Below are 25,504 nucleotides of genomic sequence, written 5' to 3'. Positions count from 1 at the left end.
TCAGGGTAGAATTTCCTGGCCCAGTGGTTCCTTTTAGTGCATTTTCCCAGGAAAATGGATCTTAGAGCTCTTTAATTTGACCACTGGTTGTATCTAAAGGGATTCATCACAGCAGCACAATCTCAAAATTCACCTCTCCCCGGTTGTAAGGAGTGTGGTTTTACTCCTTTCCAGCACCCAATTTAAGCTTCAGCGCTAGAGAAGGGGTGAAGCCCACCATTAATTCTGTGGCCAGAGTTCCAGCTTTTCCCCAAGACCAGGCTTTTGGAAAGAAGATCCAAAGTTGCAAGCAGCTCAGGGGAAAGTCCTTTCCCTGATTGATGAAACTTCTCCCTACCCTCCCCTTCTTAAATAATAAACTCACCGGGAAAGGCTGGAGGGCTGGCCTGTGTTGGTTTCAAATAAATCCTCAACAGCTCTTTCCTCACCCAGAGAAATGAATCACCCTTGGGAAACAGACGATTATTCCCCCATTTGTCTGCCGAAGACACGGGGAAATAAGCACCCTCCACTGTAGACACTCACTTTGGTCTTTCTTCCTGGCTGTAGGGGAGTTTGCGGGGACAGGGGAGATGGAGGTGGATGAGTGAAATAGAACCAGGACCCACTGAGATACCCTCCCAAGGGCAAGTGGTGGGGAGCCCAGGGAGGAAAGGGCAGATAATTCCTAGATGCGCTATCCATGCTGGATTCTGGAAAGAGACAGCTCTATTGGTCTGCAGGGGAAACCACTAGCTTCCTCTCTGTGAAGAGGAGTTTAAGCCTCAACAAACTCATGGTGATGTTACATCTAATCCAGAGGCCAATTTCAGGGTGGTATATTTTAATCAGATTTCCATTTTCCTTAGTAAGAAATACAGGCTTGTGCCGTTAGTGTTACTATCGTCACTAGATTGTGATTTTTTTTTTTTTTTTGGTCCTTTGTAAATGAATAAACAAAACCTTCTTGCTGGATCACTTTTGCTCCTACAAACTATATGACACTGTCAGGGGACTGGGAGTGAGGGATGAAGAGAGAAAAGTAATTGATTAAAATGACCCCTGTCTTAGCCATCATTTACATAGCAGCTGCCCAGTATATTCAACTAATCAGACTTGCAATCTAACATAGGAAAGAAGGGAGAATTCCTGCTGTAAATCTCTGAGATGCTGGGACTTACAAGGTGGTTGGCCTCGTCGGAGCTCGCCTTACAAAGCACAGTGGCCTTCCTTTCTGTGTGGGTCACACAGCCAACGGGGGCAGGCAGAAGAGTGGGTATTATTCGATTATTTATTTTCTAGGACCCTCTTTGTTGACTTTAACAACATATACTAGATTTTAACCTGTTTATTTTTTTAAAGGCCACATGGTCAATTTGTAGTGAAAAGAAGCTAACTTACTGCTTCATTCCTGTCTGTTGTCAACACACACAGCGCCTCTCATTTCCTGTCACTTTGGGTTTTCAGATTACTTTTTTAAAATCTCAATTGCTGAGTTTATGAGTGTCTGATTACTGCTGGGAAATAAGGAGCTCAAATATCACAAGACTACCAATGTGGACAATGCCCCCATTTGAAAGACATCTGGTTGTAATAATTAACACCAATTTATCTGACCTTTTTACCTGTGAATGACCAGAGAAAACTCTTTGTATCTGCCCACCCATCCAAATCTCTCACTCACTGCCAGATACACCTTACCGGGGCCAGGCATTTTTTTACCCACTACCCCCATTTTCAAAAATTTTAGGCAAAAGCAAAGCCAGGATTTAAAGGTTCTTTTTTATTTGAAATCTCATCCAGAAACACTGGTTATTAATAAATATATCATAGTTATCAAGAATATATAAAAAATAAAGACAGGTATTGTCTTTGAGGCCCTAACAAAATATTTCAAGCAAATGTTCAGGAAAATAAAAACAGCACCCCTCCCCAAACCACAATAACTTTTCAAAGCTGATGATAGAGAGAGCTGACCCCGCATGCAGAATCACTGAGCAAGTGGGGGATGGGGCAAGCTAGTAGAGGGAGCCCACGTTCTGGTGATAGCTGGCCCCTAGAACAGGATGGAGTTTGGGAATGGAGTTCGAAGGGGGTGGGGTGGGGGGAAGAAGCGCCTGTGCGTGAGTTTGGGTTTTTGCACCCTGCCCCCCTCTTTTCATTTCAAACAACCACAGACAGATATATGGATACTTGGGAGAATTCACTAATAAATCCTTGTTACAAGGAAAATGGCCTCATGGCCTGCACAACATGTTTAGATAAGATTCATTTAAAAGCGTGCATGCATTCTTTTGACCTACACTGCGTCTTAAGGAAAACCCACATAAGAGATGTCATGCCCTGGACCGGAGTTGAGATTCAAAACTTGGGTCTTGATCAAATTCGCGCGCGCGCTCTCTCTTTCTCTCTCTCACTGTCTCTAGAAAAACAACTGTGGAGAGGATGTGACACTCATAATTGCATCCATCTCAAGGAAATATTTACATTTGTTTTGCAAAAAAAGGGATGTTGTCTTTTCCAAGGGGAGAACGCAGAGCCAGAGAAAACCAACTCTAAAGTCCCTTCGCAAGTTTTTAACCACACCGATCCCGGCTTTATACAACAAATGCAGTTTTGACAAGAGCATATGTAAGTGAGAAATACTGGCGCGGCATGGGGAAAAGAAGCATGCATGCAAAACACACGACGTCTGGTTCCAGTCCCCCTTCGTTACCACCTAGAAATTGCAGTTTGGTTTTGGTCCTTTCCCTCTGGGGGTCTAGTGGGATCACACGGCGTGGGAGGCCGCAGGGCCCCACGCTCACCCTCCCGCCGGCCGAGTGCTCAGCCCCCCTCTTCCCTCCTGGCCCAGCACCGCGGTCCCTCCCGCCTCTCTCCCCTCAGCCTCGGCAGCCGGTCGGTCCGCCGCTCACTTGAGCAAGTCCTTGGACTCGGCCGACAGCCGAGCCATGTTGGCGGTGGAGAGAGCCGAAAGGTGCGGCGGCGGCGGCATCTGGCAGATGGTGCAGGGGCAGGGCAGCCCGGCCCAGTGCTGGAAGCCGCTGCCCAGCTGCAGCGCGGGCGGCGTGGAGGGCGCCTTGAGCAGCGAGTGGGGAGGTCGAATAGTGCCGATGGCCGGCAGCGAGGCGGCGGACAGCGGGGACGAAGCGTTGCCGGAAGAGAGCGCGCCGCCCAGGATGGGGTGCACAGCGTGCACGGCGTTGGCGGCGTGTGCTGGGTGGCCGGCGGAGTGGCCCACGGTCCCGCAGTGGAAGGAAGAGTGGTGGCCCCCATAGATCTCGCCAACCAACCTCTTCATCTCCTCCAGGGAGCTGGTGAGCATGAGGATGTAGTTTCTGGCCAGCAGAAGAGTGGCGATCTTGGAGAGCTTGCGCACCGAGGGCCCGTGCGCGTAGGGCATGACCTCGCGCAGCCCGTCCATGGCTAGGTTTAGGTCGTGCATCCTCTTGCGCTCGCGGCCGTTGATCTTCAGCCGTAACTGCTGTAGGTCCTGCTCCGACAGCTGCTTCTTGATTTTGTACTTGCTGCTTTCGCCCGTGGCCTTGGCGCCGGCCCGCGAGAGGCTTTCTCCAGGCATCTTTTGCACCATGTCGCCCTGCGTGGAAGAGACCGAGTTGAGACGGCTCTCCTGGTGGTGGTGGTGGCGGTGGTGGTGTTCCCTCAGATACATCTCATCCATGTCCGGTGATGAAGCTCTGCTGGAGACAGAGCTCGAATCAGAATTCATTTTATTACGGGGGATGCGGCCCTACCGTGGGGAGGATTTAGGTGGAAAATTAAAGAAAATCTTGAATTTAGAAAAATCTGCACTGCCCAGCGACCCACTTCTCAGCGGCAAGATGTGAGAAGAAAAGCTGAGGCGCTGCTTTTCCCCCCGCCTTTCTCCCTCCCCACTCCCTTCTCTCTGGTTCGGCTGTTTCTTGGACAGCGGGTTGGTGTATGCTTGGACTAACCTCACGCTGAAAAAGAGGGGCTTTTATAGAGCCGCGCCGGAGAAAAGAGACAAAAGGAACCCTCCTATCTATCCTGGGCTGGTTAGGATGACGTGCCATCATTCAGGGCGGTGCGCTTTGCTGTCCCATTTAGCAAGGATTCCTATTCATATTCATTGTGGGGCCGCCCTGGGACACCTCTGCTCAGAACCGCTAGGAGCCCCAAGGCACAAAACCCTCTGATTGACACACTCACCGCTCCAGCTCGCTCCTTCCTGATTTTTTTTGTTTTTTTTTTTAACTTTACTCCCCCTCCCCCTCAATTTCCCCAACCAAGTCACACCTAAAGTACCGCGGACCGGAAGGAAAGGGGGCCGGGCAGTTGTCGGAGATTCCTCTGGGTTTGGAGAGAGGAATGGAAACCTCTTTTCTTCATAGCAACTCTCAAGTTTTGGGAAATGTGGGCAAAAGAAGTCCTATGGAACTGTTTCAAGGATAGAGATGAGGTTGGGGGGCAGGTTCCACGGGCAGGGTGGGGGGGGGTGTTCCTGGGAAAGAGAGGGGGACTGCGTGTCAATGTGCACGTCTGAACTGGTTTGCGTTAGATTTCTTTTCCTAATCCCTGACATTGTGTTCATTTTGCTTACTGGGACATTCTGGTGTGGTTTCAATGGGTTTGTCCATATCTGGTGAAGGGTTTGCCTCTGACATGGTTGTGGGATGGGTCTGTTGTTTTTGTTTTTGCTTTTTTGTTTGCTTGCTTGTTTGTTTTGGTCCTCTTGTTTAAATAAACAGATTACTGAAAGAATTTGCTTTGCACAATTCTCTAACGTCTCAGACCTGGATCTGAGTTGGGGTTGGGGGGGGGGGTGCAAAGCCAAAAAATCCAACCCTGGAATTCGGACAAGAGCAACTCGAGAAGGGGAGGGTAGGTAAAGGATCTGAGGGGACAGAGAGAGATTGGAAAGGTTCCCAAGAACCCCAGAGAGATTCTTCCTGTTGGGGCTACCCTGTAACCTTCAGACCTTGGCGCTCCCAGAAACTGCTGGGGCAGTCCCTGCCGCCCACTCCGCCTGTGGCCTCTGGCCACTGTGGCTGCGGCCGGGGAGTTGGGGGGCGGAGAGCATCTGCAGCTCGGTACCACCCGGCTGGAGCGTGTAGGTCCACAGAGTGAGGCCGCCCCACTCCGCGAAAGTGGGCGCTTGGGATCGAATAAGAAACGGTATTTGTGCGCGTGGTGTGTGTGTGTGGGTGTGGGTGTTCCGCAGGGAAAGGATCTGGAAAGCCCCTTAAGCGTGTGCGCGTGGGCACTGCGATCAATTGCACCGTGGATTCTGCGGATAAAGGAGGCCTGGCGTTTGGAACCTCCGGTTCCAATACGGAGGTCGGCGCGGATCTTTCTTCCCCCTTGCTGTGTTTTTGTCAATAGCGACTAACTAAGCAGTGTGAGGGGCGGGAAAGGCAGAAATCCCCAGGAGCCCCTGGGTGGCCTCTAGAAGAGCCTGGGCACAGCCACGCTCTGGGCTCGAGGGAGCAGAGACAGATGCTAGGATGTGGCTGAGGGGATGGAAAGTGTGAAACGGAAGCAATCCCGGAATCTATGCCGGAATCTGAGTCAGTTAGGGCCTCGGACTGCCTTGCAGTCCGTTCGCATTTCTAAAACTCGAGGTAGTGGAGGCCTCACTTTCCATAGACAAAAATGGAGCCGTCAACAGAAGAGGGATGTATGCCCATGCCCGAAGTCTGCTGCTCTGCGAAGCTGTGCCTCTTTGAAAGTCTCCCCTCCTTGGCAGTACCGTTTGGATGGGGAGATGCAACGTTGGAATGGATGCTTTTCTACAAGGAACTTTGCTGCTCTTTAGTAAAAGAAAAGGGCCAAGAGTCCCTCTGCAAGGCCAGGACCTTGGTGTCCTTGAAGACTGGACGAAAGCCTCCTATCCTCCTACCTCTTCCATCTCCGGAGAAGGAAAATTTATTAAAACGAAGAATCCCAGACATTCGATTGGATGTGGAAAGATTGATGTCCAAACGCAGTTCTAATATCCAAGCCAAAGAAATGTTTCTTAATTCACCAGACACATCCATTCGAGCTCAGACAGCAACAAACCCGGAACAACTTAAGAGAAAAAATGTTCCAGAACATCTGCATGTATTCGGACATAGTGCCAGGTGATGGAGGGTGGGACTGGGTGGAAAGGCGTGTCCAGGCCACCGCCCTCTGTGCTTCTCTGCTGATCCTACCCGGCGGCGGGGGAGCCCTGGGAGCCCTACACTGGAGGACAAGCGGTTCCCCAGCTTCCGGGCCGATTCTCAGGCCCGGCCCACGCTGTCGTCCTGTACCGACCCTTGGACATCGACTTCTTTCTTTCTCCTGACCAGACTGAGAATACTGTACCTCAGTTTTGATTTGGGGAAGTAGCGAAGTCTACTTTGAGTGACGGATTGCAAATGAAGTAGAAAAAAATCAAGCTGCTAAAAGGTATTTTAAGGTTTAAAAAAAAAAAAAAAACTCAGTGTTCCCAGTGGACAATACGAAATAGGGTGTAAAGTTTCCTCAAATTAATAGAGAAGGTGGCAGGGGGAAAAAAGGGAAGCAGTCCTTAAAATGCAAGCTGAACAACTCAGTTTAGGGCCTGGAAAGACAAAGCCCAGGGTTCCGGGAGTCCGAACCAGAAGTCGCTCTTCCTCCACCGCCTCCACCGCCTTTCCACCGAGTGGGGGACGCTGGCCCCTGTGGCCAGAGCTGAGGGAGGCCGCGTTAGGCGCGGAAGGGGTGCCGGGTCTCTGCTTACGTGGACCAGACCCCCTCCACTCTTAATGGATTTTTAGCTCAGTTAAAGCGAAGGTAGATCTGACTGACACGGCACATCTGTCGTGTCCAGGCCAAGGGCCCTCGGTCCTGGTCCAGGACGCGGCGCGCCCCCTCCTCCCTGCTTTCCTGATAGACCTCTACACGTGTGGATGGTCCAAGCCCCAGGGCCCAAGTCAGGCAAGCATTTCTGGTGAGGCCTTCCAGGGGCCCACACTCTCCTCCTAGGAGGCTTGTTCCCCATTCCCTATCTCTTGGAGGGATTAACAGCGAGAGGAGGCAGAAGGAGTAAAGGAGCCACAACTTTGCTCTCCATAAAATGGGTTGATACTGATCGCGGCTCAAAAGACTGGGGCGCCCCACCTACGCGCTTGCCTAGTGGAGCCGCTTTGGACTCGGGATCCCCGGCAAATGCCGCTCAACCCCAAGCCGGAACAGGCAGGGAGCTCAGAAGACAGAGCTGCCCGTGTTCCTTCGAAAAGCTGTCTCTGCCCTCGCCCATGCCCGGCGTCAGCACAGGGAAGCCCGCACTGGGCCAAGGCTGCAGCAGTCCAGAGGGGCTGCAGCAGTCCAGAGGGGCAGCGGCAGCCGATAGGGGCCGCGGTAGCCCGGAGGGGCCTCAGCCCGAGTCGCACCGTGACCTTGGCACTGGTCAGGGACCCATTCAGAGGGCTTCAGACAACGAAGGAGCGGGAGCGAGCGACCCGGCGGCTGCGCGGGGCCGCGCTCTCTCGGGCCACACCCCGCGCCCTGGCAGCTTGCGGGCTCAGGGGGCGGCGCGGAGGTGGGGGTCGTCCTTCCGCAACAGGTGCGTCCCAAGGCCCGCGGGCCACTTCCCGCCACTCAGTCTTGCTCTGGGCAGTGCCTCTGAGTTTCTCAGTCTTTGTACTACCCGAGCCAGCAGCGGGGACCCGTTCTGGAGAACCGCGCAGCCTTCCCCTCGCGCCCCGGGCGCACAGCCTCAGAACTGCAGCCCCGGCTCCCAAGGACCGCGGGCCCCAGAGGCATCCCGGATCTTCCTGTCCCTCCGCCCCGAACCCAGATCTCGCCGGGAGCATCTCTTACCCTAAGCCGGGTGCGTGCGGCTCGGCGCCGGCGCCCACCGCTCCGCAGCTCCAGCCACCAGGCTCCTCTCCAGAAACTGCTCGCTCTGCCTGAGGCCGCGGCGATTTGCGCTCAGGAGGCAACAACCTCCCAGAACTGGCTGACCTGCCGGGTGGCTACTGCGAGGAGTCGGTCAATCAGCAGCTTCCAGGGGCTCCCCACGTTCGGCAATCCTCAAACTTGACCGGTAGAAACTTTGGCCGAGACCGAACGGCGGGAGGCTGCCCTGTGGGCTTCACCTTTTAACCCAACCCCCCTTCCAAAACAAAAAAGATACAAGGGAAACACAAATATCTCAAAGGATGTTCCCTCAAGAGCAGTCGGAGGAATAGACTAAAAAGTAGCTGACCACTGAGGACTTCTCCAAAAGTAGTTTCTTTCTTTATCCAAGTAAAACAATCACTTCGCCAAAATAGCCGTGGGGGGGCGGGTCATCGAAGCTGTTAGGTTGATCAAAGAAGCCGTTAAAGAGAGACCCAGAGAGAGAGAGAAGTTTTATAAAAATTAAATATCAACATAAATCGGAGCCAGGCAGGAATTCTCTCTCTCCTCTTACAGCAGCGCACACCGGGAGTTGGAGTGTGGAGAGAGTACTGAGCTCGGAGCCCCGAGGTTGGAGCTGCCAAAATTGAAATCCCAAATATTAAGTAGGTGCTAGAAGGGCCGGAGAGGATGGATCTGAGCCGACCGACTATTTTACATAATATCTTGAACATTCCCCGATCCGTCTAGTATTTCGTCTCATCTTTAAAAAATCTGACTTTCATACAGGAAAAAGAGCAGAAGTTGAAGGACAGCAGAAATTTATGAGGCGATAGTAACTGCTCTTTGCAATGCTGGATGTGAGATTGGAAGGTGTAAGGAAGTCCCAGAATAGCACAAAATGATGAGGTGTTAATTATGTGAATATATAGACAAGTTAATACATTGGCAGAACTAGAAGTTTGATTTTAATGATGCAGAAGGAGCAAGTCTGGCTAGAACTTATGGACTAATTATAATTTAAAGACTGACTTTAGTCAAAGGAGATATGAACTTCTGGGCTTCCTTTATAGGATTTTGCTCAATTAGTAAGCATACTTCAGTACTTTTTCCTCTTTCCTTTCTAGTAACATCTGCTCTATTGCTAGAACTACTGAGTTTTCAATTCTGCAGAAAGCCAATAAGTTGAAAATATTTTTCCTCAAGATTGGAATGTTTAGGTTGATTTAAATATCACTGGTGATCAGTCACATAAACTGATGAGTTATATTAAAATTTGCATTCTTGGCATATGCCCTGACATTTTGGATTTGTGGCTCTGTTAATACCAATACTTTAAAAACCATTAAGTAAATGATTTCTTATTAGTATTTTATTGTTATTAGTTTAATTCTTTTGTGATTTTTTTTTATAAAGACACTGTATGCAGCTTGATATCTTAACATAGCAAAGAATACTAAATTCTGCTTTTGGAAGTTTTTACATCATCTTCCTGGTGTATTTAATTAGGTAGTTGAGTTCAACACATGTTGTATTTTTTGCCAAAGTGTTTAAAGAATTTAGTTTTATTTTAGAGATAAATGTTTACCTTAGATATAAATATCTTACATAGCAAATTATTCTTTTCATCTTGTGTTTAGTAATATTCATGCTTATACACAAAGTGTATAAATAAATAGATGCCACAAAGAGATTAGAATATAAGAACATCAGTATAGAGCACCAAAGGATTAAAAAGATGTTACCTTTTTTGTCATCAATTTATTACATTGTTTTTTTATTATAGGTATTTATACACATACATTCTGAAACTTACATCTGTATTTGTGCAAATACATTAAAATATTTGTACAAAAAGATTAAAATATTTATTTGAAGGCTTTGAGTCCTAAATGAAAAGGGATGTTATTTTTCCGATGCTAATAGAAGGAGAAACATTACACACCTGTTCATACATAGAAGTTGGAGTTAATAGGCTATATTGATCTCTAACAAATATAGATTTACACACATTATTTTGAAAAAATGATAATTAAGGTGTCTGTCTGCTACTGAACCTTGAAAAGCCAAAATGGCAGTTTTCAAAAATTAACATTTCTATGGTTGATTCATTTATAATACAGAATCTGTGGATGGACCAAGTCGAATCTGCTTCATTTCTAAAAACAAAAGAAAATGTTATACATGTTCCTTTCTCGTTAGTCCATTATGTTTTTCTGTTAATAAGTATGTTTTACATTATTTGTTTAACACCAACAGACTGGATGTAAAGTTTATAAAACCAAACTGTCACCATTTACAAAGTGGATGAAGTTTTGTCTGATGAAAATTCTGGTATCTTTATATCATATCATAATAAAAAAATTGTATCAATTATTCAGACATTTCATACCTCAAGTCTTGTTATCTTTTGGGGGGAGGGGGGAAGAAGTAGGCCAAAAACAAATATTACCTCAATATTTATAGATATTCATTCCATATTTTACTTGCAGGCCAGTCTGAGTTTTCTCCTTAACAACTGAAATGATATTCTTAATAGTACTATATCAAACACTTATAGTAAAAACATCTTATACATTTGGGATATGTTAATTTTTACAACATAAAATTATAATGGAAATTAATATATTTTCATAACATGGCATTATTTAAGATAATGATGAAAGAAACTTGAGAATCTTCTAAACTCATATTTGTTTCCTAGTAAATTTGATTATTTATTCTACAACCTTTGTAATAAGAAATAGCAGATTATTGGACTACTTATGTTCACGGAAGAATTTCAATTAGATACCTTAGGCCCTTCTTTTTTTCTCTTTTTTTATCATGGCAAGTCTAATATTAAGAATAAACTTTTAGAAAAGAAACTTTGTAATGGGGGGGAAGAAAGACGGAGATCATATAAAACACTGTGTACTGTGCATGTGTCCTTAGATCATAATACAAGATCTTCATTCTGCTTTTGAGTGTGTTTTACAGAATTGTTTGTATGAAAGGGCTTCCCAGATATATGTTTACTTTATACACTTAGGGAAATGTGAACATTGATTCTAATAGTTCAACATAGAGCACATCTGTGACTGCTTTCTAAAGTCTGAGCAAGTTTGTCTGATCATATCTACATGTCCAGGGAACTCCATGATACTCTCCTGCCCCACTCATCTATCCTGCAATATGTGTTTAGGTCAGAGAAATTGCCTGAGAGAAAGCCGTGGGAATGAGAACACTGTCTAATCCTTCAGGGATGGGACTTCTGAGTACTGGGATGGCCCAGAAACTCCTATAGAAGTAAAGTGGAAAACTGAGAACACTGTCAGACTAAAACCTTGCTAAGAAATAGAATTTTCAATAATTAATAGCATAGCTACCCTAATGCTGCTGGACAATGCTCCCAAATAAGTTATTTTTTTTACTGACAAAAAGAAAAAAAAAAAAAAGCTTTAACCTTTTTTTTTAAGCCTTTTAACTTTATACTGAAGGACAAAAACAGTGTCCCAATAATCGCTCATAATGCAATAATGCATTTACTTAAATAAGGGTATAAGACCAGACGTGCATAGTTAGAAAAAGACCATTTTTATTTTGTTGATGTATATGTATAAGCTTATTTCAAAATTCTTTCCAGCATCAATTCCCCCCACCCCTGGGAAATGGTTTTATATGTGATTTATTTCTATGAAAAGAAAACTGTAATTAGGTATACACTTTTCAAGTTACACTTGCTATACTTAACCTATCTTCTCATCTTTATCAAAGTTTTGCCTCCTATAAAAGTAAAGCAGTGGATAATAACTCTTGTGGTCCCATTAGATTTATTAACCAAAGTAATTACATTAAATGGAAAATAATGCCTTTGGGGAAAGTAATGCCAATAACAGACACCCCAAAGAAAAATACCGTTAAAAGATAATGCTTGGCAGGAAAGATGGAGGTTAAGAGTCTATAACCAATTCAACTTAAGAGTTTTTAATAGCTGTAGAAACTAAAAAGTAAAAAGTAGCTTGGCACTGAAAACTTTTTCAAGACAAGACTAGAGTAACAAGGGAATAGTTCCTCTGAACATCTGTGGGTCCTTCATGTCCCTGTTTGAGAAACCATCAATAACAAAGGGAACAAAAATACATAGCAACAAAGAATACAAATACACATGGAATAGTGTGGAGGGTTCTCCAATAAGCTGTTTTCTGGCCAAAGCTGGAAAATGCCATAGGGCTATTGGAAAGATGAGCTCTTGGAGAGATACCCACTACTTTCTTAAAATAATTGTTTTGTTCTAAACATAGATCTGTCACTTTCCCATTGTTGAGAGTGCCCTTCTCACGATATGAAGACCAGAGAGGCTATTGCACAAGCTAAGACCTCACACAACCCAGAAAATTTCCTGGATAGGATGTGCTGCTTACCAGCTGTGCAGTTACCTAAGTTTCTTACCATTTCTGAACTTCTGTTTTGTCATCGGCACAATGAAAATAGTAATATTCATGACATATACTATATGAGAGTTAAATTGTGTTTTGCAAACCTTTTAAAATCATGCAGTATTATGCTTTTGAAAAGAGAGATTGTCTTACCCTGTTTTGTATATATATTTTTACTAGCTAAAAATATTTGTACAGCTTATTCTTTTATAGTTTACCTTGTAAAAATATTATCCTGGTATTCTTCTAAAATTGTCTTATATCTGCCCTCATTATTAAGGCACGACTCATCCTTTCCCATTGCCCCATTCCCTAGCAAGTTGAGAATCAGTAGTAAATATAAAACATACCAAAGTACCCCTTAGAAGTTGGAGCTGATACTTGGAAACTGTATGACTTTTAGAAATAAAATTAAGGTATAGAATTCACTGGTTTTAGAAAGCAGTATAAAAAATTATCAGTTCCTCTAAACAACGTAGTTGGGAAGTTTCTGATTATTTATGAGATATGAAGAAAGACTTTTGGAAGAAACATGATTTGAAATTTGTTTTATTTTTCTCTTACGGAAAGCCCTGGAAACCAGTATGCTTATTTAAAATCTGAGTCCTAGGCACCTGGGTGGCTCAGTTGGTTAAGCCTCTGCCTTTGGCTCAGGTCATGATCCCAGGGTCCTGGGATCAAGCTGCGCCTTTGGGCTCCCTGCTCAGCGGAGAGCCTGCTTCTCCCTCCCCCTCTGCCTGCCACTCTGCCTACTTGTGCTCCCCACCTCTCTCTCTATCAAATAAATAAATAATATCTTTTTATAAATAAATAAATAAATAAAATCTGAGTCCCAAACAAAATTTTACAAACTCAGTCTTACTATTAATGTCTAATCACACATCCATCCTTGATATCTATGGCTCAGTGTGGGGATTCTTTGGACCAGGATTAGACCCGGATTGGTCTCATTCAGGGAAGCAGGTTTGTGGTATTTGTACTTTGGGATTTAGAAAACTTGCCAAACTTTATTCTAAGAGAATAAAAAAATTTTTCCTAAAAGACTTTGCAGTGACTGGCACTGAGTTAATCCTACTTGGATCTGGTAAGAGTCTTACCAATGTTATCTTGAAAACAAAACAAAACAAACAGGGTATTGCTCATTCATTCATTCATTCATTCATGCATTTCAGTATTTCTTGAGCATGTCCTATATGTCACCTCAATTGGAGGTCTGGGGAAACAAAGTCAAAGAAAACATGACCCCTGAACTTGTGGTGTTATCATCTAGGTGCTAAAAAGGAGGCCAATCATCTCCTGAAAGACATGGTAAATGTGACTTTCAGGTTTTGGCGATTAATATTGGTCATTTTAACAGATTGGGCCCTTGTTTTGGAGACACAGAGAAGAGACCTTAAAGATATGTCTTCTTGTCTAAGGTTGGTTTCTCTTTGTGCAGGACATTTATTTAGAAAGGGACTCCAGGAGTGTGGGTGTGGGGAGAGCAAAAGAGAAAAGAAGGAATAGTCAATGAAAAGATATTTTGTCAAGCTGACCACTGCTATGGAAAACTGGGGCTTGACTTCTTTTGAGTCCTTCTTGTGAGGATATAGAATGTGTTCACCTGAGGGTGAAATGGAGAAGCATTTATTCACTGTTTCTAGCCTTCCCCCTCCCATGAGGGCGGGGTGCTGGTCATGATTAAATACCTCTACAATTCTGGGCCACACATGTGGGAGTGACAAGGCAGTTTCCCAGGCCGTCTCATGAAGCCCCAGGCAGAAAGTGAGAGACATGTAGAGCACCTGTGGCCAGCAAAGGCTGGACTAAGATGGGCCAAGAATATGGGAAGTAGAGCACAGGAAAAGTCTGTTAATTTCCTAAATGGAGCAAAGTGATGGGTAAGTGACATCTCTGAGTTAGGACATGGCACAAAAGGGATTTCTAGCCACAGTATAGGACTATGGACAGGACTGCCATAATGGACATTTAGTGAGTGTTTGAGGAGCCACTGGAAGAAATGAGGGGAGCTGAGGCAATATACTTCCAGACGTGGAGTGCTTCCCAAAAAGAGACATCTCATAGAAAGTATCTCACCAGCCTCTATGCCATTTTGGCTCTCCTACCCTTGGTCCTGAAAGAATTCCTCCAGATGGCTATAAGTGTAATTGGAAAACCTAATGCCCATATTCACAAGTATGTTTTTGCCATGAAGGAAATTTAACATGATGGAAAATCCTCAAACCATATTGCTTATATCATTTCTTCCTATTTTTTCTGACTACTGGATATTTTTAAAAAATCACAATATCTTAAAACTCTTCTTTAGAAGGTTAAATTAAAAACAGAAGCAAGAAGGGCACCACTAAAATGGAAAATCGTTTCTTGTTTGTAATGGTAGCGTCACAATGTCTCTCCTGTCACATGAGGACAATCGTCTTATTAAAATTGCCAGATGGGAGTCGGGAGGCATTTATGTCTGTCTGATGCAGCCTAACAATGTAGCAATTATGTATAAAATGTCTTGCCAGTCATGTACTCCTTAAATGTTTATAACACAAATGTATTTATAACGTTAAACTTTATAATGTTAAATCATTTTCTATAAACATTGTACAACTCTCCACTTACTTCATCTTCTAAAAAGCATTCAATAAAATTTTATAATTTTTCCTGGAAGTCCTCACATATCTTTAGTCAATGTACATTCTCCTCCAATCGATCTATTATTTCAGTAAAATGCAACAGAAAATCCCAATGGAATATTTCATAGAACTTGAGCTAATTCTAAAATATATAGAGAGAGAAAAGGAAAGGACCAAGAAAAGGCAAAACTGTTCTGATGAAGAAGGGTACAGATGAAATAATTGCACTATCTGATGCCAGTCTTATTTTAAAGCTTAAGAAATAATGGCAGTGTAAAATGGTTACAGTGGGCCAATAAATAGAAAAGAAGGAGCAGAAAGAAATCTGTGTGAATGTCAACCATTGAAATATGATAAAAGGATTAAGTGCATGAAAACAGAGAGAGACATGGGAAGGAAATGGAAAAAAAGTGGTTATCCACATAGGAATTTGAAATTAAATCCCTACCTCAAATCATTAACAAAAATGAACTACAGGTGGATCAGACTTAAATTTCAAGAACAAAACTTTAAAACATTTAATCAAAATGTTTTGATACATTTAAGATTTTGAAATAGAGATACATTTCTTACACAGGCAAAAAAAAAAAAAAAAAAAAAAAAAAAAAAAAAAAAGAAGAAGAAGAAGAAGAAGGTTGATTTGACTACATTAAAATTGTGGACTTCAATTAAAACTCATCTTAAAGGATCAGAAAAGACCATTTCTAAATTGAGATAAGACCTTTGCAACATACAAGACCAATGAAATGCTAGTACCATAAATGCATGAAGAATGCTGACAAACCAATATGAAACATAATAGAAAAATGGGGGAAAGATATAAACAGAAATATCGCAGGAGAGGAAATTCATCTGGTCAGTAAACTTATGAAAAGATGTTCAACCTCATTAAGGAATCAGGAGAACACAAAGACCATGAGGAGATAGCATTTTCAAGCCATTCAAATGCCAAGTACTAAGAATTTTGAAAATAATAACTACTAAATGCAGTGTAGTTCAACAGAATCTCCTATGCATTTCTGATGGAAGTATCAACTGGTACAGCCATTTTGGAAAAGTTTGGTTTTTACCATGTAAAGTTAACATTCATGTATGCTATGACTCAGCAATTCTACTCCTAGATTATATGCCTCCACTCAAAATCGTTGAACCCATACACCTAAAGATCTATCCTGCACTAGGATGCTCAGGGCATCTCTGTTCTAGTAGCAAATGATTATTAATAGGAAAACAGATATATAAAGTGGGGTATACACAGAGTTATTCAGTAGTTTAAATGAATGAACTATAGTGGCATGTGAAAATATGAGATAAAAGGCTAGTATCCAAAATCTATAAAGAACTTATCAAACTCGACAAAGAACAAATAATCCAATCAAGAAAAGGGCAGAAGATATGAACAGACATTTCTGCAAAGAAGACATCCAAATGGCCAAAAGACACATGGCAAAGTGCTCAACATCACTGGCATCAGGGAAATACAGAACAAAGCCACAGTGGGATATCACCTCACACCAGTCAGAATGGCTAAAATTAACCAGTCAGGAAACAACAGGTGTTGGTGAGGATGCGGAGAAAGGGGAACCCTCCTTCACTGTTGGTGGGAATTCAAGCTGGAGCAGCCACTCTGGAAAACAGCATGGAGGTTCCTCAAAAAGTTGAAAATAGGGGCGCCTGGGTGGCTCAGTGGGTTAAGCCGCTGCCTTCGGCTCAGGTCATGATCTCAGGGTCCTGGGATCGAGTCCCGCATCGGGCTCTCTGCTCAGCAGGGAGCCTGCTTCCTCCTCTCTCTGCCTGCCTCTCTGCTTACTTGTAATTTCTCTCTGTCAAATAAATAAATAAAATCTTTAAAAAAAAAAAAAAAAAAGTTGAAAATAGAGTTACCTTATGGTCCAGAAATTGCACTACTGAGTATTTACCCTAAAGATACAAATGTAGTAATCCGAAGGGGCATGTGCACCCGAATGTTTATAGCAGCAATGTCCACAATAGCCAAACTATGGAAAGAAACTAGATGTCCATCAACAGATGAATGTATAAAGTAGATGTGGTATATACATACAATGGAATACTATACAGCCATCAGAAAAAAAAAAAAAAGAAATCTTGCTATTTGCAAAGACGTAGATAGAACTAGAGGGTATGCTAAGTGAAAGAAGTCAATCAGAGAAAGACAATTATCATATGATCTCTCTGCTATGAGGAATTTGAGAGGCAGGGCAGGGGTTCATGGGGACAAGGGAGGGAAAAATGAAACAGATGGTACCGGGGAGAGAGACAAACCGTAAGGGGGTGGGGGAAGGTATAGAGTAGCTGGGTTATGGACATTGGGGAGCATATGTGCTATGGTGAGTGCTGTGAATTGTGTAAGACTAATGATTCACAGACTTGTACCCCTGAAACAAATAATACATTATATGTTAATTTAAAAAAATAAGAGAAATAATGACAGTCCCAAAAGATTACATGGAGAATGATAATATTTTTGTGAAGTTAAAAGAACTAAAACAGAGGTGCCTGGTGGCTCAGTGGGTTAAAGTCTCTGCCTTTGGCTCAGGTCATGATCCCAGGGTCCTGGGATTGAGCCCTGCATCAGGCTTTCTTCTCAGCAGGGAGCCTGCTTCTCTTCCTCTCTCTCTGGCTGCCTCTCTGCCTACTTGTGATCTCTGTCTGTCAAATAAATAAATAATAAAATCTTAAAAAAAAAAAAAAGGAACTAAAACAAAACATACTCATTAAGAATACTCATTAAGAAGTGGAAAAACTCAGGCGCCTGGGTGACTCAGTTGGTTAAGAAGTGGAAAAACTCTATATTAAAAAAAGAGAGAGAGAACAGAATTAAGAGAAGGATCAGCACAGATTCAGGATAGTAGATACTTTAGGTGACAGAGGGAGAAGTATGGGACAGAAGAAAGCACACAGAATTACAGAGGACATATCCAATATTTCAGTTTCTGTATTGGGATGGGTGTTCACAGGTGTTTGTTATAGTATTCAGAATAAACAGCAACACAAACAAACACACGGGGACCAATTATGAGAGCATGCTACGAACAAAGAATTATAATCAATCTCATTCTCTGAGCCACTTTACTTTCTCATGTGCCCTTTTGTGACTAGTTTCTTCTGCTGTGTGCAGTTTCTCTAGGCCTCTTCACCCATTCCAATTCAGTCTTTGTTTTGAAGTTTACCTAAAGTTCAAGTTCCTTCAAGAAATCTTCTCCAATGACTTCTCCAATGACCTGAAGTCTTAAGTTCTATACCACAAATTACAGTTCTTCATCAGCTACCTCAAATTTCCCGTATTAATTGCTAAGTACATATATTGTGTGGTACAGTATTTTTGATTATGACGGGACATAAATTTGATTCATATCTGATCCCCATTTACAAAGACTCTGAAGAGGGTACAAACCATATGAACAAATTCCTATAGTACTAGGTAATTCTAGCCATGTTGGCTAGAACTTCTGAGTGGAGAAATAAAAGAAGGTGTCACAGAACAGGAGACATCGCAGCTGGATTTTGAAAGATAGAGGGACATTCCAGGTACAAATAATAAGAGCTAATATTTATTACCTATTTACTATGTGCTAGGACTATGCTGAGTCTCTTATAGTTTGTATCAGTAAAGTTAGATACAGCTGAGACTAGCAGAGACCCAACTAGCATTCCCCTTCTTATATGTAAAACCTGAAAGAAGCCAGTCCAGCGCTAGAATGGCGGCCCTGCTTCATAATGTCCTTGAGGACCTGATTACCTACAGCTTATCATTCCGACATACCTAGTGTGTGACCCTCATGCTCTTGGCTTAAAGTGGAAGCTATCACATCTACATTCCAGGAAGCATGATGGAGAAATAGATAAAGAAGAAAGGGGCAAACATTATACATTTATCTGAGAGAATTCAGTGCTGGCAAGAGAAATCTTTCTAGTTATTTTAAGCAGTTTAAAATCACCTGCTTAAAATACCTTTGGAAGGACTAAAGGGTGGGTCTCCAGGAATGACTCTCAAAATAATACAAAAATAACCGGCCATGGAACTTGGAAGTTGCAGTTCAGAGTCATAAACCCCAAAATATAAAGCATTAAGTTGACCCAGAAATCAGAGGCTTGAGTCAAGAGGAAATTGCATAATTGATTTTTGATCATCAGAAGCAGGAGAATGGACACTGGAACACTGCTAAAGAAAAAGTATAATATTTATATGACATAGCTGGCTAAGAGAGAATTTTTTTAAAGATTTATTTATTTATTTCAGAGGGACAGGGAATCACAGGAAGAGAGGGAGAGAGATTCAAGCAGACTCCATGTTGAGTGCAGATCCTGAGACGAAGACCTGAGCTGAAATCTATAGTTGGACGCTTAACCAAGTGTGTCACCCAGGCACTTCAAGGGATAATGTTTTAAAAGATACAGGAAAATGATTTCTGATTCACTTCCACTTTCCAAATGTTGCACGAGTGCATCTAATTAAAGGAATATAATTTGCATCCACTTGTGAGGTAATTAGTGAAAAGAAGTTTTCACTTTTCATTCTAATTAGAAAGAAAGTAGAACAGAGATTGAAAAAGCCAATATATCATGCCCATCATAATCCACCACTTTGGTTATCTTGCATCCCTGAACTCCTTTCTAGCCATAGCTAAACTTCTGAGCAGCTACTAAAAATATATGCATAGCCAACATAATGCAATCACCATTTGTACAAATCAATGAACAATGCGCAACAAATACAATGTATTCACCTTCTCTCCTAAAGGGGAAACCTAATATCCTACCATTTGTTACACCTGTCACTAAGTCATTCTCACTCTTCTTCCAGTTTAATTAATTCTATTTTGACACTAGGTAATTTTTAAGTTAAATTATTTATTTAAGTACCACTATAACAATTTATCTGAAAAATAGGGGGGAAGGCAGATGAGAGAAGAAAATACTGGCTAATTTACATTCATATATTAAATATATCCCATAGATATTAAACATTCACATATATCATGCATATTAAACAGAGAAAGAAAAACTGTGAGCCAGTATTGATGAAATTATAGTTACATTTAAAAAATTCTTTTCTTCACTATCTGTTTCCTGTTCCCTTTGCCTTTTGCCAACATTTCAACCGGCCAAGTTTCTTTACTTGGTGAAGATAGCCAAACTAGCATTCCTTCATAATCCTGCACGCAAAATGTTGTCATAGTCTATCATGACCTTATACTATTGACTCTGGAACTAGTGGTAAGTACCCAGAAGATCTCCTTCCCTTTCCTCGTTGTTTTGCAGCAAGACTATTTCCTCTTGATAATCAGGATAAGAGTAAGTTCACACAATATAGTAACATACTTCTTCCCCCTCCCTATGGTTGAGTAATGTGAAAGACCCCAAAGGACTAGATGATAGTCTCGACTCCCACTTCATTAGAAATCATATGTGTGTTCTTGGGAAAGCATTCCTTCTTTGGTAACTTGTATTGTGAAATGAGCAGAACCCAAAGTAATGAGGATAGTGTAACAGAGACTGCTAATCATCTATCAAACCTGTTGTCTTCTGGTTAGCTTGGAGATGCCCTTATTCTCAGACGTTACTATGTGGTCAAATTATTAGCAATAAAATGTGAGTAGGAGTTAGAAGGGCTATATGCAAGTCTGGGAGTTAAGACATTGCACATGTTCTTTCCAAATTTTCTTCCTTCTCTCTACTCTTTTTTTTTGTTTTGTTTTTATTTAAATTCCAGTTAGTTAACAGTGTAATATTAATTTCAGCTCTCTACTTTTTGACCACAGTTCAACCAAACAGATAAATAAAAATGTCCTTTGTATGTGTAAAGCAGAATGACTCTAGGCCCCAAATTATAGCATAGAGCAGAATTTTTCTAAAGATCTGGACCATTCATATTGGAATTATTACATGAACAAGAAATAAACCTCTTTGTTTTAGAAGTCCTTTTATTCTTGGCTCTATTTATTAAAGCAATCTTGTTTTACTCAATTTTACATAAACATAGAGCAAACATTTTGCAGCTGGCTTACTAAATAACTGTAGTATGAAGTGGTAGAAGGACCAAATTATGTCAGTAACTAAAAAGGTTAACCCAGGCCTGAAGTAATGACACAAATTTGCACTTGTGCCTTTTCCAGGTGAAACTAAACTCTGTTCTCTGATTAGTTGGATAGGAAAAAAAAAAAAGGTTCACGAGATTGATAACCACTATCAGGGTAAGGGGACAAACTTGGCAAGAGTAAGCACCCAGACATAAAATGTTTGCATATACATATACATATATGTATACATATACATATGCATATGCAAATACATATACATACAATTACATTTCTCAGCTATTTTTTTTAAAAGATTTTATTTAATTACCTGACAGAGAGAGACCATAAGTAGACAGAAAGGCAGGCAGAGAGAGAGAGGGAAGCAGGTTCCCCGCTGAACAGAAAGCTCGATGCGGGACTCGATCCCAGGACCCCGAGATCATGACCCAAGCAGAAGCAGCAGCCTAACCCACTGAGCCACCCAGGTGCCCCACAATTCTCAGCTTTACCAGGGCTCAGAAAGCCTAAAGTTTACTCAACCTCATACCTCCAACCACAGCAGCCTGAAACCCCACAGTATTTACCTGATGTGCCCTGTATCATTGGCCCTAGTGTCTGTGCCCAGTTTCTTATAGAACCACCAGTATCACAATGTTCCCATGTTATTTTATAAAAGCTAGAAACAACTCATTCATTAAAAGGTATTTATTAAGCTACTACAAAGTGTCAGGAGCTATCTAGGCACAGGGAATTTAAACTGAACTAAATATCCCCAAACTTCCCCACAATTGCCTTAAATTATAAGGGGAACACATAAATTGGTAAAATATACATTATGTCAAATGGTAACAATTGCTATGGGAATAAATAAAACAGCGAAGCAAGTAGGGAGTTGAAGGGGGAAGAGATAGGAGACTGGGTGGTTGCAATAATAATGCCAAGGAAGATTTCTGAGGAGTTGATACTTAAACAAAACCTGAAGGAGGTGAAAGACTACAAATAATTTCGGTATCTGGGGTGGAGGGCGGAGAGTGTTCCCTGCAGAGGGAAGAGCTATGCAAAGAGATTCTGAGGCAGGAGCAAGCCTGCACATTAGAGAAATAGCAAGGGGACCAATGCATTGCAGCAGAGTGAGTGGGAAGATAGTTTAAAACAATGTCAAGGAAAATCATCTCTGGGGTTGGGGCAACAGTTAAGGATGCAGAATATACAGAGCTTTTTGGAAATGCTAAGATCTATGCTTAAGTGAGAACTTTGGCTTCTTCTCCAAGTATGAAACCACAAGCAAAGGTGGTTTTGAGCAGAGGAATGACTTAAACCTACTCATATTTCAGAAGGCTCACTTTGTTTTATTAAGAATAGATGGAAAGAGGCAAGGTCGAAAGCAGGGAGATCAGAAAGAAGGCTACTGTAAGAATCCAGGCAAGAAACAATGGTAGCCTGCACCACCTGTGTGGTGGGGGTCACAGGGACAGTCGTATTCTATGTGTAACTGGCAAGATGAACCAGTAGGATCTGCTGAGTGACTGGACATAGACTGTGGGAAAAAGAGACAGATCAAAGATGAACTTTAAGTTTTGGGGTTGATCCTCTAGAAATATGCAGATTCAATCCACAGAGTCAAGAAAAATTGTGAAGGGCTTTGAAATAGGGGGAAAAAGTTTACAAGATTAATGAGTGTTCTAACACATTCATTCAGGTCATTTCTGCCTTCCATTGTCTTTCAGATGCTTTACAGGGATGCAAATTGTAGAAAACTGATAATAATGTAAGTTATTCTTGTCCATAAAATGCACATTGATTGCGTATAGTGGAACACAGTTGCTTATCTTCTGTAGAAAGACTTGTTTTGCATGTATTTGTAAATTCATTTCAGAATTTCTCATTCCCTATATATGTCTTTGCTCTTTGAATGTGTTTTTAAACCAGTTGTAACATCTTACTTATTTCCCTCATAAATTAAGGGGTTAAATAAAATCTTTGACATGAGTTCATTTTATATCTCTGTGCATTTTATATCATTGTTTGACAATTTTCTTTTAACGACGATATGGGAAAGACTGAGGAAAAAAGATATTTGGGGTATGTTAAGTTTGAGATGCCTATGTAAATGAAAATTATAAGTAATATAGTTTCCATAATTATGTCTGCCAACCAGGAAGAGATATGAGATCAGATAAAAGCACCACGGGATTGAATGAAGATAAAGAATAAAATGTTTCAAGGATTAAAACTTGCCACACTTCCTGGAAAGAGGGAAAGAGAGAAAGAAAGGAGCAACAAAGGAGACAGAAGGGGTAGCTACGAGGAGAGGAGGAAGTCCAGGGGATAGTGGTATCCTAGAAACCAAGGGAAAACAGGATTTTAGGAGAAGGCAGTTATCTGCAGTGTCAAATTCCCTTGACCTGTCTGATGAGAGGAAGGTTGAGATTTACCTGTGGAAATTTATCAACATGGGAGTCATTGACAGCGAACACTAGAGCAGTTTTGATGGTACAGGATGAGCAATAGTCAGAATGGAGTTTGAGAAGAAAATGGAAAGGGAGAAAATGGGGAAAATAAGTACAAAAACCCTGTCAAATAGTTTAGCTGAAAAAGAAGAAGAAAAAATGGTCCTAGAGAAGGATTTTTTTTTTCTTTTAAAATGGGAGAAATTTCAGCAAGCTTGTGTTTCTGAGAATGATGTGGCGAGAAGAAACTGATGATGCAGAAAAGAGAGGGGACAATTGCTATATCCATGCCCCTGAATAGGTAGGAAGAGATGGAGACTATGCATGAATGGAGAGGACAGGCTTTAAATAGGAACAAAGAAGTGATAACAAGAAGGAAGACAGAATAAATGGACCCAGATGCAGGAAGGTAGGTGGAAGTGGGGGTAGGTGATTGTGGAAGATTTGTTCTTTTAATCCTATTTTCTCAGTCAAATAAAAAGCAAGGTCACAGTTGAAAGTGGGAATTGGGAAATGAAAAAATGAAGACTTGGAGATAGAAGATATGAACTAGTAAACCTTTCAGGAGAATGGAAAAATACATGGAATAAGAAATGTGGAAGGCAACCTACTGGCAGAGCAGAAGGAAGAAAAGAGCAAGCGTTGATTGAGCCACTAGGTCAGACTTGGATCAAGTTCCTAAGAATATTTTTCTTGAGTCTAATGTCATATTAAAAAAATATATAGTCCTTTATCTGATATGTCGTTTGCAAATATCTTCTCCCATTCTGTCAGTTGTCTTTTGATTTTGTTAACTGTTTCCTTTGCTGTGCAAAAGCTTTTGATCTTGATGAAATCCCAGTAGTTCATTTTTTCCCTTGCTTCCCTTGCCTTTTGCGTTGTTCCTAGGAACATGTTGCTGCGGCAGAGGTCGAAGAGGTTGCTGCCCGTGTTCTCCTCAAGGATTTTGATGGATTCCTTTCGTACATTGAGGTCCTTCATCCATTTTGAGTCTATTTTTGTGTGTGGTGTAAGGAAATGGTCCAATTTCATTTTTCTGCATGTGGCTGTCCAATTTTCCCAGCACCATTTATTGAAAAGGCTGTCTTTTTTCCATTGGACATTCTTTCCTGCTTTGTCGAAGATTAGTTGACCATAGATTTGAGGGTCTATTTCTGGGCTCTCTATTCTGTTCATTGATCTATGTGTCTGTTTTTGTGCCAGTACCATGCTGTCTTGATGATGACAGCTTTGTAATAGAGCTTGAAGTCCGGAATTGTGATGCCACCAACGTTGGCTTTCTTTTTCAATATCCCTTTGGCTATTCGAGGTCTTTTCTGGTTCCATATAAATTTTAGAATTATTTGTTCCATTTCTTTGAAAAAGATGGATGGTACTTTGATAGGAATTGCATTAAATGTGTAGATTGCTTTAGGTAGCATAGACATTTTCACAATATTTATTCTTCCAATCCAGGAGCATGGAACATTTTTCCATTTCTTTGTGTCTTCCTCAATTTCTTTCATGAGTACTTTATAGTTTTCTGAGTATAGATTCTGTGTCTCTTTGGTTAGGTTTATTCCTAGGTATCTTATGGTTTTGGATGCAATTGTAAATGGGATTGACTCCTTAATATCTCTTTCTTCTGTCTTGCTCTTGGTGTAGAGAAATGCAACTGATTTCTGTGCATTGATTTTATATCCTGACACTTTACTGAATTCCTGTATAAGTTCTAGCAGTTTTGGAGTGGAGTCTTTTGGGTTTTCCACATATAGTATCATATCATCTGCGAAGAGTGATAATTTGACTTCTTCTTTGCCGATTTGGATGCCTTTAATTTCCTTTTGTTGTCTGATTGCTGAGGCTAGGACCTCTAGTACTATGTTGAATAGCAGTGGTGATAATGGACATCCCTGCCGTGTTCCTGACCTTAGTGGAAAAGCTTTCAGTTTTTCTCCATTGAGAATGATATTTGCGGTGGGTTTTTCATAGATGGCTTTGATGATATTGAGGTATGTGCCCTCTATCCCTACACTTTGAAGAGTTTTGATCAGGAAGGGATGTTGTACTTTGTCAAATGCTTTTTCAGCATCTATTGAGAGTATCATATGGTTCTTGTTCTTACTTTTATTGATGTGTTGTATCACATTGACTGATTTGCGGATGTTGAACCAACCTTGCAG

At 41.8% G+C, this 25,504-nt stretch overlaps 1 protein-coding gene across 3 annotated transcripts in view; it reads right to left on the bottom strand.

Annotated features, from left to right (window-relative positions):
- Positions 1–1,756: 1,756 nt before the first annotated feature.
- The window catches only part of OLIG3 (oligodendrocyte transcription factor 3), a 43,487-nt gene continuing 19,739 nt past the window's right edge, over positions 1,757–25,504 (bottom strand). The window contains exons 1-2 of one of the 3 annotated variants that reach the window (XM_059176336.1): positions 7,789–8,657; positions 1,757–3,680 (exon numbers count right to left, since the gene is read on the bottom strand). In XM_059176336.1, the coding sequence (XP_059032319.1) occupies positions 2,891–3,661 (771 nt within the window). In that variant the 5' untranslated portion in view covers positions 3,662–3,680; positions 7,789–8,657 and the 3' untranslated portion in view covers positions 1,757–2,890. Of the gene's footprint in view, positions 3,681–7,788; positions 8,658–25,504 lie in introns of those variants that run through there. The other 2 variants (XM_059176335.1, XM_059176337.1) reach the window with 2 other exon arrangements.

Source organism: Mustela lutreola, chromosome 6 (assembly GCF_030435805.1).
Source record: "Mustela lutreola isolate mMusLut2 chromosome 6, mMusLut2.pri, whole genome shotgun sequence".
In the NCBI taxonomy this organism is placed as follows: domain Eukaryota; kingdom Metazoa; phylum Chordata; class Mammalia; order Carnivora; family Mustelidae; genus Mustela; species Mustela lutreola.
The sequence above is the reverse complement of the archived record's forward strand: the minus strand, read 5'-3'. Positions and strand labels throughout refer to the sequence as shown.